At 48.3% G+C, this 15,650-nt stretch overlaps 1 protein-coding gene across 1 annotated transcript in view; it reads right to left on the bottom strand.

Moving 5' to 3' along the window:
* FAM91A1 (family with sequence similarity 91 member A1) overlaps positions 1-1,315 on the bottom strand; it is a 261,796-nt gene extending 260,481 nt beyond the window's left edge. The window contains exon 1 of the mRNA XM_086966190.1: positions 1,016-1,315. Coding sequence (XP_086822316.1) covers positions 1,016-1,087 — 72 coding nt within the window. The 5' untranslated portion in view covers positions 1,088-1,315. The remainder of the gene's footprint in view (positions 1-1,015) is intronic.
* Between the last annotated feature and the right edge of the window lie 14,335 nt (positions 1,316-15,650).

Genomic DNA, 15,650 nt, shown 5'->3' with positions numbered 1-15,650 from the left:
GCGCATTATCAGGTTTTAGATCATCTCAACAATGCTGCACCATGCACAATATCTGGAAACCTAAAGAGCTAACTATATACACCAATACTAACAAATGTCCACTGAAAAAAAACACAGTTAAAATGAAGTCATAGTTCAGGTAGTGCAAACACTAAAAGTCACATGGGAAAAATAAGACATTCAGCGAAAAAACAGTTAAAATAAGGCTATAGTTCCACAACAAAACCTAAAACACATCCAAAATTCTATAGTTAGGACCATTAGCGTAAACTCATAATTCACCACTGCCTCATTAAAACCATAAGTCGCCCACCAAAATGGTCACGTTACGACTTCACACAGGATGTTCCATATGCCATCAGAAAGGGCACTGGTCACATCACTGATGATATAACATATCAGCTATTAGCATTATGTCATCACATTAGATACTGTATAATGTAGTTGCTTGGATATGTGTCATCATCAGTTACTGTTGTTTTCTGGTTAAGTCCAGTTCTTCACTACTATAAATATTTAAATTCACAAATAGCCCATTTGGGGTAAGTTATAGTTTTATAACTGGAGGCGCGAGTTAAGTATGTGCAGAACAGTTTTCGTTCTTAAGCAATCCGGATGTTTTTTGTAGCAAATCAGTTTTGGATCAGTTTTGTACCAAGGTGAGTTAATGTGTCAAAATAGAAACTAAGAATGCAACAGAACATATTGCATGTTATTCTTTTAATCACATAATATGTGTTCCGTGTGGCATACTTCAGATAACTGTGTGCATAATGTTCCCCTCCACGGCCATTTAATTCCAGGAGGAGATCGGTGGCACTGGGTAAAAGTCTTCCCTGTGTAACGCGCAGTCCAGCTTTTGAAAAGTTACCTGCATTATCTATAACAATCCAATGTTTACATTTTATAATCGCTGTGCACAGCTTGTGGTGTGCTGTTTTAAGCGTGCATCTATTATTAAAGGCAGAAAATGTTTCTTAGTATCTACCAGGAAGAGGTTATGCCAAGCGGGTACCTGTTTGATGTTGGCAGGCAGTTTGCTCCAGGGGTAATTGTGGCGGATGTGGAACTCCACGTCAGTGTTCATCTTGCCCTCTTCGGTCCCTGGAAGGGATCCGGGACCTCATGCCGCACGGGCCGGTCAGAGCTGCGGCTGCAATGGTGACCTGGTGCTTCCTGTATCCGCCGCGCTCACGGCTCCATAGCGGATTCGCCTCTCTCTACGGTTGTGCCACTGCTAGCATCAGACACCTGCTTCCGGGTTCCGACTGACAGGAAGTGCGTTCTTCTCAACGTCACGTCCTTCTTCGCTGTCATGTTTTCCAGAGAGAGGTCACCTACTGAGTCTGATCGGCTTCTGGAATGAAACAAATGCGGCAATATTGTTATAATAAGTTCGTGGTTTATTGAACCATGTGTAATTAAACGTTCGCTGCTTTCGGGCGTAGTATGGCGCTTTTACCAGTGAGAAAATATGTTTACGATGCTTTTATGTCAGGCGTTCGGAAAGAAAGTTTTAATTTATATGTGTAATTCCACTTGGCATTACACTAGCACGTGTTGTATTAATCTAAGTACGCATTTGACTGGTGTTTAATTGTATTTGATTCTATTGTTTCTGTTATAGTTATTTGTAGGCAGGACAATCTTCAAAAAAAAGAAGCGCGTGACATCACTCCTGGTATCATACAAATTGACGTCACAGGAAGTCAAGCGGCACCACAATCTATGACTTTACAGGAAGTAGAATCGCAAGAATTGACTTCAGTTATTAAGACCTCATCTATGTCTAGCAGGTCAATCAAGAGTACATTTGAGCACACTACGAATATACATGCAAACCCTCCTGAATTAGGAAGAAGACTCACACTTTTCTAATATACCCATAAAACAACCAATAGTTCTCGCCTTTGGGACCTTATAAGTATTTAGCTGTGCTGCACATTATCCTGGGTGCTACAACATTTACAGATGCAGAATTTTTCCATTCCCTGTTGATTTAGTCCCATTAATATTTGATCTAGCAGAGGATGCTAGCTGGTGCATGCGCTTAAAGAAGACACTCGCCACTCTGTACTCCGTCTCTGGTTTCAAAAAAGAGGCACGACAGTGGTTCCTGAGGGGGAGTCACAGCAAAACATTTGCTTAGTCTGTGCCTAATAAATTCGACCTGCCGCCTCTTTGTTCACTGAGCTGCTGTGACCCTGTGTAGGGTAACACTTTCCAGCTTATTCTTGAAAAGGCTAAAGTGAAAACAGATATTAAGTATGCATGCCATTAAGCCATCAAATCAAAGAACGGTGGGATATATGTCATATTTTGTAAAGCATGTATGAGAATGTTTTGAGCACTGCTCGAGTTGTACATGGTGTAAATTACTTGCAAAGTGAAAGCATTGTCGGTTTGTGCACTGTTTGCTGCAAACCATGGGAGATGAATAGTACAAGGGGCAATCACTCAAAGAAACAAGCATTGGAAATGCAATAGGTCTCGCATTAGAAAGGTTGGAGCTATTGGTCTTGCAAATGGCAATTATTTTATTTATGTGTTGGTTTTTAAAATAGCTAAATTGATAGCTTTGTCATTTACAATGCCAATAGTTATAACTTTCGCGAATGTGACACCTATAGCATTTGTAATGCAACATGTTTTGTATTTACGTGACTTAGATGTATTGATAATACAAATAACAATGGCTTTTATTTTTTTCAAATAATGAATACTTAACTACAAGTGATTGTAATTTATAATGGCAATAGCTTAACATTTTGAAAATAACTTTTGTGTATTTTATTGTGATGAAAATTCAAGAACAGAAGTGAAATATTAACATTTTTTTGTGACATTTGTAATAAAGCTTGAAACATTGAGAGAACATATTTGAATGAGTGATGCTGTGGTGGTGCTGAATGATGCTGTATGCTATGCTATGTTTTGTTTTGCTATCCTATGTTTTGTTTTGTTATGCTGTTTTGCTACCCTATGCTTTGATTTGTTATGCTATGCTGTGTTTTGTTAGGCTATGCTATGTTTTGCTATGCAATGCTTTTTTATGCTATACTATGTTTTGTTACGCTGTGCTATATTTAGTTGTGTTTTATTATGCTATGCTGTGTTTTGCTATGCTATGTTTTGTTGTGGTTTGCTATGTTTTGTTATCTTATGTTATGTTTTGTTTTGCTATACTAGGTTTAGTTTTGCCATCCTATGCTTTGTTTTGTTATGCTATGCTATGTTTTGTTATGCTTTGTTATGCTTTGTTATGCTATCCTATGCTTTGTTATGCTATCCTATGCTTTGTTATGCTATGCTATGTTTTGGTATGCTATGCTATGTTTTGTTATGCTATGCTATGTTTTGTTAAGCTATGATTTGTTGCGTTTTAATGTGTTATGCTTTGTTTTGCTATGCTATGTTTTGTTATGCTATGCTATGCTTTGTTATGCTATGCTATGCTTTGGTATGCTATGTTTTGTTATGGTATGCTAGGCTTTGTTTTGCTATGCTAAGCTTTGTTTTGTTATGCTATGCTGTGTTGTGTTATGTTAAGCTATGTTGTATTGTGTTTTGTTATGCTATGCTATGTTTTGCTATGCTTTGTTTTGTTATGCTATGCTATGTTTTGTTATGCTATGCTTTGTTGCGTTTTAATATGTTATGCTTTGTTTTGCTATGCTATGTTTTGTTATGGTATGCTATGCTTTGTTATGCTATGCTATGCTTTGTTATGCTATGTTTTGTTATGCTATGCTAAGCTTTGTTTTGTTATGCTATGCTAAGCTTTGTTTTGTTATGCTATGCTGTGTTGTGTTATGCTAAGATATGTTGTATTGTGTTTTGTTATGCTGTTTTGCTATGCTTTGCTTTGTTATGCTATGCTTTGTTTTGTTTTGTTATGTAATGTTTTGTTCTGCTATCTTTTGTTGAGTTTTGTTATGCTATGCTATGTGTTGTTATACTATGCTGTTTTGCTATGCTTTATGTTATGCTATGCTTTGTTTTGTTATGCTATGCTATGCTTTGTTGTTTTTTGTTATGCTAGGTTTTGTTTTGCTATCCTATGCTTTGTTTTGTTATGCTATGCTATGTTTTGCTATCCTATGCTTTTTTCTGTTATGCTATGCGGTGTTTTGTTATGCTATGTTTTGTTATGCTATGCTGTATTTTGTTATGCTATGCTATGTTTTGTTATGCTATGCTGGTGAGGGTGTGTTAGGGTGTGTGAGGGTGGGTGAGGGTGTGTCAATTAAAGCTTTCCTTTTCAGGTGGCGTGACGCGCGCACAATAGCCCCACACCCCCAGGGGAGTCAGAAACAGTCATAGGCTCTCCAGGTTGCTTGAAACACCCCGGGCGGGAGAGCTTTTCACAACAGATTAAAGAAACACACGAACAATTGTCACGTCGTTACATAATTCTGCATTTCTTTGACACAGTGTTCACTGTCTGTGTAAAACTTACAGGTTGCGCTCAATGTCTCCCTTTCTATACCTTTAGAACCCTTTACATCACAAAAAGGAACATTTACATCCCGAAAGGCACAAGGAGGTGAATGTGTTCATCCTTCGAACTAGATGCCACTCTATGAGGCTTAAGAGGAGGTATTTATTTGTGGCCAGCGATGTGGAACATAAAACACGTAATTAAGGAAAGTAATTGCAATGTATGGATTAGGGGGGCAGCCGTATGTTACATGAAAAACGTGATTAAGGAAAGGATTACAATGTATGGATCGAACACCAGGCAAAATTGGACTAGTAGAGCAAATGACAAAGTAAAACATGTACTGCGTAAATAAGCAAAACGATGTGGCTTAACCCCTAGAGCGGCAGACTTTGTCGCTGGGGATCCAGGTTCGAGTCTGGCGGGAAGGTTCAAGCATCCTGGTATTCTTGGCAAATCACTTAATCCCCCCTGCCAAATAAAACAAGGTGCTGTTGCTCCTCTGTGAAATTGATCCAAAATAAAAGACCAGCCTGCTCCGCCTTGCTTCACTGCCAGCTCCCCTCCCTCCCCCGCAGCACCGCCAGGCAGCCCTCGGTTTGAGCAACGGGGGGCCGCAGCCCAGACAGGAATAAAAGCCCCCACCCAACACCTCTCCTCCAATGTGAGAGCAAGAGTGAGGGGAGGGGGTGAGGGAAATCGCACATACTCGTAAGAGAGGGCATTGAGGCACCTGGACATCCGCGATGGGGGGGGGGAGTCCACGCAGGAGGGCATGTATGGAACCCTTTAAAAAACAAGCATTGCTAAAGCAATGCCTTAGGCTCACCATAAAACTGCCTGTGCTCAGCACCGGTGAGACTCGGCCCACTTAAAGCCCTGATTGCCCCCATTTACGTGTAGTACAATCTGTAATCTGGTCACCGGTGTTGCATGGCATATTCTAGATGAAGCCGTTAGTGTTGAAGCCCCTCCCCCCCTTCATACACTAAAGTAAGGGTAGGCGGGCAATGACGCCGCTGTTGGAGAATTGGCGCTGGCGCTCCTCTCTAGGTGACACACTGAGCCGGGGTACGAACGATGCTTCAATCATCGGAAAGTTTATAGTCCTGTGAAGTGAAAATACACACCTGCTGCAAAATAAGAAAATTAGCAGCCGGTTTGGGAAAAGAATAAAGTAATTGTGACGGAAGGTAATCTAGAGAGCGCCCTCCCATCGTTCACAGAACCGTATTAGTTAAACCTGTGTGTGAATGCAGGCCCTATTTGAAACAGCGCTTACGTGGAGCCACGCTTGTAACAGCACAAGGAGGTCTGCATGCCACTTGCTGTTAAAATAATAACAATCAATTAAAAAGTATTAAATTACTTCTGGTTGATATAACTCGCCATGTTACTGGTTTGCTGCACCAGCAGTTAAAATGCTCTGTAGGCAGAAGTTTAATAAGTAACCCAGCAAACACACGACACTGCCTGTGGTCAAAATCTGGTCATGATGAGAACGAATTCATTCGAGCTTCCCTCGCTTCTCATCTCGTGGCGTAGAGCTCAGCAAGCTGTCAGAACTGGTGAGAGTAGTGAAAAGCAAACTACGGATTTCAGCTCTCCTAAGAGCGGGTTTCTGCTGGGGAGATGCTCTGCTCTCAGGACCTGATCATTATTCTTACAATGGTCTTGAAAATAAGCCAAATACACAAACGATAGACTGAAATTACTCCACTGCTCTCTGCAGGGGATAAACAATAAACACTTACGGTTGTAAAATCAAGAAAAATGTCATTCTTCTTGGTTACTGTGCTGTAGGAATAGTGTATTGATATTCTTAAAGGTACACGCATGTACATAAACAACCGACAAGAGGAGCCGCAGACTCTTTGGACATTAGGAAAAGGCACGCTGAAGGGCGAGGGAGGCGAGGGAGGGAGGAGAAATGCGAGAAACGTGTGAAGCAGGGGGCGGGGGTACCGGATACCTTTGAAGTGAAGCTAAGCTTCACTTCTAAGGCTTGTTGGCACAGCGCACGCTGGGGGATGACTGTGGGAGGGAGGCTGGTGTCTGTGCATGCGCTTTTTATGGCAATGCACATGCGCATTGAGCGAGCTTTTTACGGGCACTTCATGAAATCGCCCGATCTCGGTAAGCTCTGTTTAAGCCCCTTTATATCTCGCTCCGCTCAATGCGCATGCGCATTGATAGGTCACGAGACCTAAAAAAGCCTGTTGCTGAGAGACTTTGGTTTCGAGCCATCAAGAGTATGTGCAGTCAGCCAATCGTAAACGGGTGCTACTGCATACATTATTGCACTTCATTTTCATTCAGTCTGAGAAAAACAAGCCTACTGCCCCCAAAAATGATTTTTATGGTGCGCATAATTAAGCACAATCAAGCTTTCAAGATCTCGAATTACAAGGCCTGTTGTTCTCATGCTAATGTGCACTTGTGCATAAACAAAAACCTCTCAAAAGAAAGTGTAGCTCTCAGCTCTGGTTTGTTCGACTCTTCCCAGCTGGGTCGCTGTTGAAGTTCCATTTGGAAATATCAGGGTGCACCTTACCTTCTGACATAGGACAGTGACGTTTCAAAGGCACCCGGTCGTTCTCTGTGTTAGCGCTTTGGCTGATGTTGACACCCACTGCTGCATAAAGAGCTTCCCCTGCTCAGCGTCCCGTAATGCCCCCTCCCCCCGAGGGATATATTCCATTGGGAGATGCAGCCAAGCACTCCTATGCTCAATGCAGTGTGGAGTGATTTACCCTCAATTTTACCACAGAGACCACCAGAGAAAAAAGAAGAAGAAAAATGGAACAGAATTCCATATACGCTTCTTTAAATATCTCAAATTATGAGAATGGGAGGGGGCGGGAAGAAACACAACACAAACTACAGCGGGAAGGGAGTGGTAGGAAAGGCAACACAAACTTTGGTGGGAGGGGGCAGGAGCAAAGTCAACACAAACTACGGTGGGAGCAAAGTTAACACAAACTATGGCGGGAGGGGGCCGTAAGAAAGGTAACACTAACTGGTAGGGGGGCGTGGCCTGGAGCCGTTGATGGTGGACGTGTAGTTTGCCAGCTCCGTCCTATGCCCTAAACACAAGCTAATTATCCTGCACTCCCCTGCCTGCAGCCCACCTGATTCCAGAACAGGTTGTCTCCGGAGGCAAGCGGCGTGCGGCGGTGCAGCATAGCCCCTCTGAGACGACTCCTTTGTCGAGCTCCGACGACGGAGCCTGTTGCGGCCTGCATGACGAGGCGAAGCCCCGGCCTAGAGTGATCGGCCTGGCCGGCCTACCCCCAGCCTCCTTCGCGGTCCAGTCGGGACCCGGGATTGGATTTCCCCCGATCTGCTGGCCGGAACCACGGAGTGCGGTACGGTGCCCCACCCTCGCTGAGGCTCCGCTATCCCCTCCCCGCTTGGCCACTTCTTCAACACGGACCGGCCACACTGCTGAACGGCCCCTCCGGGGCGCGGGAGCACCTCCGGACCATCCCCCCGCCCGCCCACGAAGTCAGCGGGACTCCGGCGTTTCGCCGCAGGGACGAGGTCCAAAGTACGGGTGGCTCGCACCCTTTACCGCCAACGCCGCGAGACCGGCTTCGCCCTACACAGGCTGCCTACATCACAACGTCGGATCGGCCAGACATTGGTAACTTCCTGGCACCATCTTGCCATCGCGTAGGGGCTTGAAAGAGACCCTCGGACCCTGGCAAACTCGCTTCGCATGCCCCAGAGCCGCCAGACAGAGGACCGGAGGTGATCACTCGACACGGAGTGGCACATATTGCAGGCACGCTGACCACAGGTACAGGGATCTGAAGAGGGGTAGTGCGCCACGCGCTTTGGCCCCTTATTACGGCGCTGCAGCCCCGACCTTTGCCGCGCCCCCGAAAGCCACGACAAGCTCACTCTGCAGTGGCCTGGACCCCACCGCCCCTTCTCCCTCACCACCTCTACGGACCTGGGGTTATACCTGCAAGTGGAGTCGCCGGTGGCGCACCGACCCACCCCACGCTGACGCCTCGCCGGGATAGCCTACACTGCCCCCGCCGGCCCTGGGTCCCTCGCTACTTCCGCCTCTACCCAGTACATAGTGGTCCTCACATAACCACTGCCGGACACTCAGTGGTACCGCAGTGGTCTGCTACATCCACTACAGAGCCACCCTGCTAACGAGATCAATAGGCAGAAACAGGGGCAAACCTCAGGACCAGGGCGCCCGAACGGACGTGCAGTCCACGGGCTCCGAAGACCCGCTGGCCTCCTCCGCCATGGATATCATCCCGCCGACCGGTAAGGGATCGCAAGACGCCAAGCTAGATCTGATCTTGAATGAAATACGCGCAACGCGCGAAGCACTAGAATCGCGCATAGACAATATGGCGACTGGCCTATCCCTACTTAAGGCTGACCATAACAAGTTGGCGGATCGAGTGGCGGAGCAGAAAATAGCGCTGGATGACCTTATCCCGCAGCAGACGGAACACTCCACGAAATTAGAGAACGTAGAGAAGCAATTGAAGCAACTGTGGGGTAGAGTGGACGATGCAGAAGGACGAGCCCGCCGCAACAACGTCCGCATCCTGGGTATTCCGGAGAGGAGCGAGGGGAGAGACCCCACGCAATTTGTGGAAGACTGGCTGAGGAAACTGGTGGGCCAGAGAGACCTCACCGCCCTCTACAGTGTGGAAAGGGCCCACAGGATGCCATCGCGGCCCCCACAACCAGGGGCACCCCCTCGCCCCCTGATCGCTCGTCTCCTCCACTTCAGAGACCGCGACACCGTCCTGCGGGCGGCCAGGGAGGAAGCGCCAATGCGCTTCGAGGACAGGAATATATCGGTCTACCCTGATTTCACGCCCACTGTGCAGCGGGCCAGGTCCAACTTCATGGGGGTGAAACGTAAGTTGCGGGACAGGAACATGAAATATGCACTTTTGTTCCCTGCTCGGCTCAAAATCCTACATAACAACAAGTCCCATTTTTTCGACTCGCCTGAGGAAGCGGCAGAATGGATGGAGGTCACCCTGACCCCACCGGCATCACAGGACCCATTCACCGACCACCACAGTGACACCCACGGGGGCTCGCCAGGCCGGCGGAACGACACTCACAGCCCCGGGCATCATTCACCCCACGGAGCATTGGCGACGACGCATCCTCCCGGACGCCAGACGACAGGCCACTCGTCATCATCCCCGCATCAACGTCTAACAGAGGAGGCACTGGCCGCCCACGACGCGTGAGCAACCGGAGACAGACTCACCGTCACCACCGACACCCACACCGAGGTGTCTGGTTCAGTTGACAGCTTGGAGCTCTTCCCGAAGATCACGGCCCAGATGGCAGAAGAGTTCTGAACCACAACGCGATTGATCCTCTCCAGGTGGTAACGTATGACTAATCCCCTCCTTCACACATAGTGGGTTGTATGTGTAGGGGCCCATTGTATTGTGGGCTATCATGCCCACGCAGACAGTTCAGTGCCAATCGACGGAGGCCTACCACCCCCGGTATGCACAAGAACTTGACTGACTTGTGCCCACGTTGGGCGCCATGGTTTGGCTCCTGGGTACGTTGGCTCAGGGACCTTTTTGTTCAGGGATTACTTGTTTGCGAGACACTCTCACTTCATAGCACAGCAGGACATATGGGATCGCCCAGTTGTTTCATATTGCCGCACCACACAGATGGGAATGGGGCCTCTTAACAATTACCAATTGTGCACCTGGAACGTGTGTGGCATGGGATCAGTGCATAAGCGACACAGAATCCTGGCACAACTCAACCGAAGGGGGACACAGATTGCATGCTTGCAAGAGACACATTTGAACGCCGCTGAAGCGGTGAAATTGCGCAAGAAATGGAGAGGGCAGCTCTTTGCTACCTCATATTCTGCATTCTCGAGGGGGGCGGCGATTTGGCTACGTGGCTCTCTTCCCTTCCAGCTGCTTGAGCAACGGATTGATCAGGAGGGCCGCTATGTATTTGTGCGGGGACTGTTGGATGGGGAGGCGGTTGTCATTGGATGTGTGTACTCACCTAACACGAATCAGTCGGAATTCCTGTTCACTGTCAACGGGGTGCTTGCAGATTGGGCTGATCATAGCTGGATCATCGGGGGTGATTTCAATGCTGTACTTGATGTTATGCTAGATAGATCGCATCCCCCCTTACAGGCTACCGAGAGCAGGAAACAGGCTGATGCGCTTGCGGGCTGGGCGGAGGGCTGGGATTTGGCGGATGTGTGGCGCAGCATACACCCTATGGAGAGGGAATACACCTTTTTCTCCCCTCCCCACCGACTTCACACCAGAATTGATCATGTCTTCTGCTCCCGTTCCCTTACAGCACTGATTGTCCAGGCCCAGCACATGCGGAAAACACTATCAGATCATAACCCCGTGGAAATTACTTGGCAGTGGGGTAGGAGGCTGGCTCCCATTCCAACTTGGCGACTGTCTCCTGATCTCCTCGAGGACTCGGTCTTCCGGTCTTCCCTGTCCGACACTATAGATACTTACTTCTCCACGAATGCGAACACGGCCAGCTCCCGGCAGATAGAATGGGACACTTTCAAAGTCTGTCTTAGGGGGGCTGCTATGACTGTTAAGGTGGGGAGGAAGCGGGAGGTGATCAGCCATCTGAAGGAGGTGGAAAGCTCACTTGCGCCCCTAGAGAATGAGGCAGCGGGCACCAATGTTCCCTTTACACCACTGCAAGAGGCACATATTAGGCACGCGGAGCTAATGGAAGAACTGCGGCTTATAGACTATAGGGAATACACAAACAGACAGCATACGCAAGCCGACCGAGCCGGTCCCCTACTAGCCCGCCTCCTAAGGGAATCCCCGATCAGCCACCCCATTCTGAGGGTCTTGGACCAATCTGGCCACCGACTACCACCCAAATAGGGATTAATACGGCGTTTAAGGACTATTACACGACGCTGTACGGTCCCCCACAACCCTTATCAGAACCCGCACTTGCGGCCTTCATGGAGGGTCTGGATCTCCCACAACTTACTGCCAACCAGAACAAAGACTTGAAGCGTACTATTTCGGTGGCAGAAATCAGACAGGCGATAAGAGCCCTTCCGAAGGGTAAGGCCCCTGGAACGGATGGCCTGCCAGCAGAATTCTACGCAACATATATAGACCTCCTGGCCCCACGGTTACACACTATGTATCTGGAAGCCCTGCATACAACCTCTCTACCGCAATCATCCATGCAAGCACTGATCACGTCCTTCTTGAAACCGGCCAAAGATGGTCTGCAGATGGCCGATTACAGACCCCTGTCCCTTCTCAATACCGATTCTAAAATATTGAGCAAAGTGCTGGCGACGAGGCTCGTGCAGTATGTGCCTCAACTGGTCCACCCGGATCAATGCGGGTTTCTAACGGGCCGTAATACGGCCATGAACCTTAGGCGCTTGGCCCAGCTCATGCTCTGAGACAATATGGACGCGGTCTCCGAAGGATGCATTTCTCTAGACTTAAAACAAGCTTTCAATTCCTTAAGGTGGGACTATATGTTCGCCACCCTGTCAAACTTCGGGATACCGCCCGAATTTCTCGCCTGGGTCAGATTGCTATACACCATCCCCACGGCCAGGGTGCGCACCTCCAATCAAATCTCAGGTCCCATGGCCATTGCCAGAGGCACCAGGCAGGGCTGCCCGCTCTCCCCTCTCCTCTTCGTCCTTGCCCTCGAACCATTGCTCTGTAGACTCAGGTTGATGGCCCCCCGTTATGGCATACAACGGCATGGTACGGACCCCATTGTATCTGCGTACGCGGATGATATCATATTATATCTCCGCGACCTGAGGGGTGACCTGAACCCAGTTTCCCAGGTTTTTGAGGATTTTCGAGAGATCTCTGGCCTCACCATCAGCGAGTCTAAGTCCTACGGGTTCACCTTTGCAGCCGCAGGCGGGTCGGCCCCCCTACCTTTTGCCCCTCATACATTCCAGATGGCGGAAACCACCTTCCGATACCTTGGGATACAGATATACGGGGAGGCGGGCATGATGATAGACGGCAACCTGGGGAAGGCCATTAGATCGCTGAAGTCACAAATTCAGTTTTGGCTAACACTGCCGCTCTCGATACCCGGTAGAGTGGCAATATCCAAGATGGTGATGCTCCCCCGTCTTATCTACTACTTCACCAATCTGCCATTCCAGATCCCAGCGGCGACATTTATGACCCTCGACTCCCTACTCACCGAACTTGTGTGGGGGCATGGCCGCAGGTGCATAGGTCTGGCCAAATTGCAACTCCCCTCCAACTCCGGAGGCATGGGCTTACCGGACTTCAGGGCTTATAATTACGCATGTCAACTACAATGGCTAGCCTACTGGGTGGCGGGCCGCAATCTTCATGAGATTAATATATCAAGGGACGACCATGCTAGGGGGAGAGTACACATCTTGCTCCTACCTGGCTCGGATCTACCTAGAAACGCCCCACCTCTTCTCAAGCTGGCGGTCACATACTGGCGGCAGGCGTTGAAGTACACATCCCCCGGGACACCTTACGCCCCCACGGTTCCACTATTGGGCATACCACTAGTCTCGGGCACACTCACGGCGACCCTGCTGGAGCCCTGGCATGACGCAGGTGTGACACACGTGGGTGACCTGTTTGCGGAGGGGCACCTGTTATCTTTCGAAGACTTCAGAACCACACAGGGCGTCCCCAGAGGCTCCTTCCTTCTACACGCCGGACTCCGCCACTATATCTCACGCACATGGTCGCCTGACGGGCGGGAACCTGGTACGAACCCTCTCGTCACAATGCTCTACCTCATGGGAACGGGCGGCCATCTGACCAGGTGGCTCACAACTAGCATCAAATCGGGGAGGGCACTTACACTGTCATCACTACGGGAGAAGTGGGAAGTAGATATTGGAAGGCCACTGCGAGACAAGGAGTGGGAGCGCATACTTCAGTTCCCCAGGAAAGTAGCTAGGAACCCCAAATACAAGTTCATCCAACTGATGTTACTACATAGAGCTTACTTGACTCCGCACCGTCTACATGTGATGTTCCCTGCAACCAAGAGTAACTGCCCCCGGTGCGATGCAGACGATGCATCACTAGTACATATGCTGTGGCAATGCCCTAAATTGGGGTATTTCTGGACCACTGTCCATGCCTCACTCGAGACGGCTGGTACCCTGCCCCGATCACCTACACTGGAACATACACTTCTAGGGCTGGGACCACCAACACGCACCAGAACCGTGGCGACGCGCTTCTCAGATCTGGCCCTGTTGCTGGCGAAGCGTACCATCACGATGAGATGGAAATCATCTAAACCGCCCAGCCCTGACCTGTGGAGGGCGGAGGTAGTGCGCTGGGGTAAGGCTGAGGGCGAAGCACTACAAAGAGAGGAGAGTAGGGGCCTCCGGAAAACTCTGATCTCACTGGAATGGTTTGACACTTTAGGGGTCTTTGAGGCTGGCAATGACGGAGATGAAGAAGATGCTAGTGAATAGCCACTTGGGGTATTACTATACCCCGACTCACTCTCCCATGTATGGCCACTGCCTACGGTGCACGGCGATGGGGTACGGGTGACCCCGACCCATCGATCACATTACCCCACCCTACCTGTGTGTTAAACTTGAACTTACACTATGTATCAAAGCATTGCGGGTGACCCACATGTCGATATCTCAATTATGTGCCTGCCGAGAGAGTGATGGGTGGGATTTCGTTGGGGTGGAGGGTGGGGTCGGGAATGAACGGGGTTTGTTAGTTTGTTCTGGTTCATCGACATAATGAAAAAAATCGAATTCACTATGTTTCTATATGTGCTCTGAGCAAACGCATGCATGTACCACCGAGATTAATACTGTGCTTGTATATATGAAAATGTATGCTGTCACTGCTCTCAAAACTATGCTAATAAACAGATTTAAAAAAAAAAAAACTAACTGGCAAGAGAGGAGGGGGAACAAAGGCAACACAAACTATGGAGGGGGGACGGGTGCAATGCTAACAGAAATGACGTCAGGAAAGGGCGTGAAGAAAGTCAACATGGACAACAGGAGATGGGAAGAAAGGCAATACTAACTGGCGGGAGGGGGGGGCGGTAACCAAGGCAACGCAAACTATGGCGGTGTGCAAGGTCAACACAAACTACGGCAGGAGAGGGCTGAAACAAAGTCAACACGGACAACGGGAGGGGGCGGAAAGATAGGCAATACAAACTACAACAGAATCAAACTCAACAGGGAAAATGGGAGGGAGCGGGAAGAGAGGCAACACTAATAACAGCAGGAGGGGCGCAGGAACAAAGTGAACACGGACAACAGAACGGGAGAAGGAGCAAAGTCAACACAGATGGCACTTAGGGATGGCAGCAGAGCTCAGAACACGAACAGGAAAGTTGCAAACAAGCAAGTAGTGCGCAGACCAAAGCATATGGCCCATATCAAAAGGATCCATGTAGCAGGGACAGTCACCAGGGCGGCAACAAAACAGCCACAAGGTGGGCCAAATGTACTCTATTCACGAACAAAAATTATGTAATTTGTATAAGCAGACCAATCAACCAATGAAAAGCAGTGGGCGTGTGGTAGGTATGTTCAAACTCCACAGAGGGATTACAGCATGCCTTGCAGAGAGCTAATAATACGCCAATCTCAGCAGTGATTGTTTAACGCCTTGTGAGCGAGGCTATGTTGCAGTAATCTGAGATAATGTGCCGCATTGCTAAAAACGTATAAGGTCTCAAAGGTGATACCGATTGCATTACAAATGCTTGTTGGAGATTGTGGCTCTTTTTTCACCTACAGACTATAACCCAAAGCAAGATAGAAATACAAGAAGAAAAGAAATGAGAAAAAGAGATAAGAAAACAATGAAGAAGGCAGAACATGTGATGAAAAACGAACATGCAAGAATAAGCTATTGTAGGATAGTGAAAGAACAAGGTTATGGTAACCTTCACATTCAGCAATTGGACTCCAGGAAAAGGTTTGGGGCTCTGCATTTATTTTTTAACAAATTCCACACTGCCCCCAAAATGTTACCTCCACATTTAGCAGCAGACATCTCTCATGATCTTATTGTGGGCATAACCATATCTAAATCACCCTCACCACCAGAATGCTCACACCAAGAATGGACCGTAAATTTCAAAGTAAGAGGCTTCAGTTCCACATCAAAATAAGTTAATGCTTCACAGTATCCAA

Source organism: Lissotriton vulgaris, chromosome 4_1 (genome assembly GCF_964263255.1).
Source record: "Lissotriton vulgaris chromosome 4_1, aLisVul1.2, whole genome shotgun sequence".
In the NCBI taxonomy this organism is placed as follows: Eukaryota; Metazoa; Chordata; class Amphibia; order Caudata; family Salamandridae; genus Lissotriton; species Lissotriton vulgaris.
Note: the sequence above shows the minus strand (reverse complement) of the source record. Positions and strands in the feature narration are given on the sequence as shown.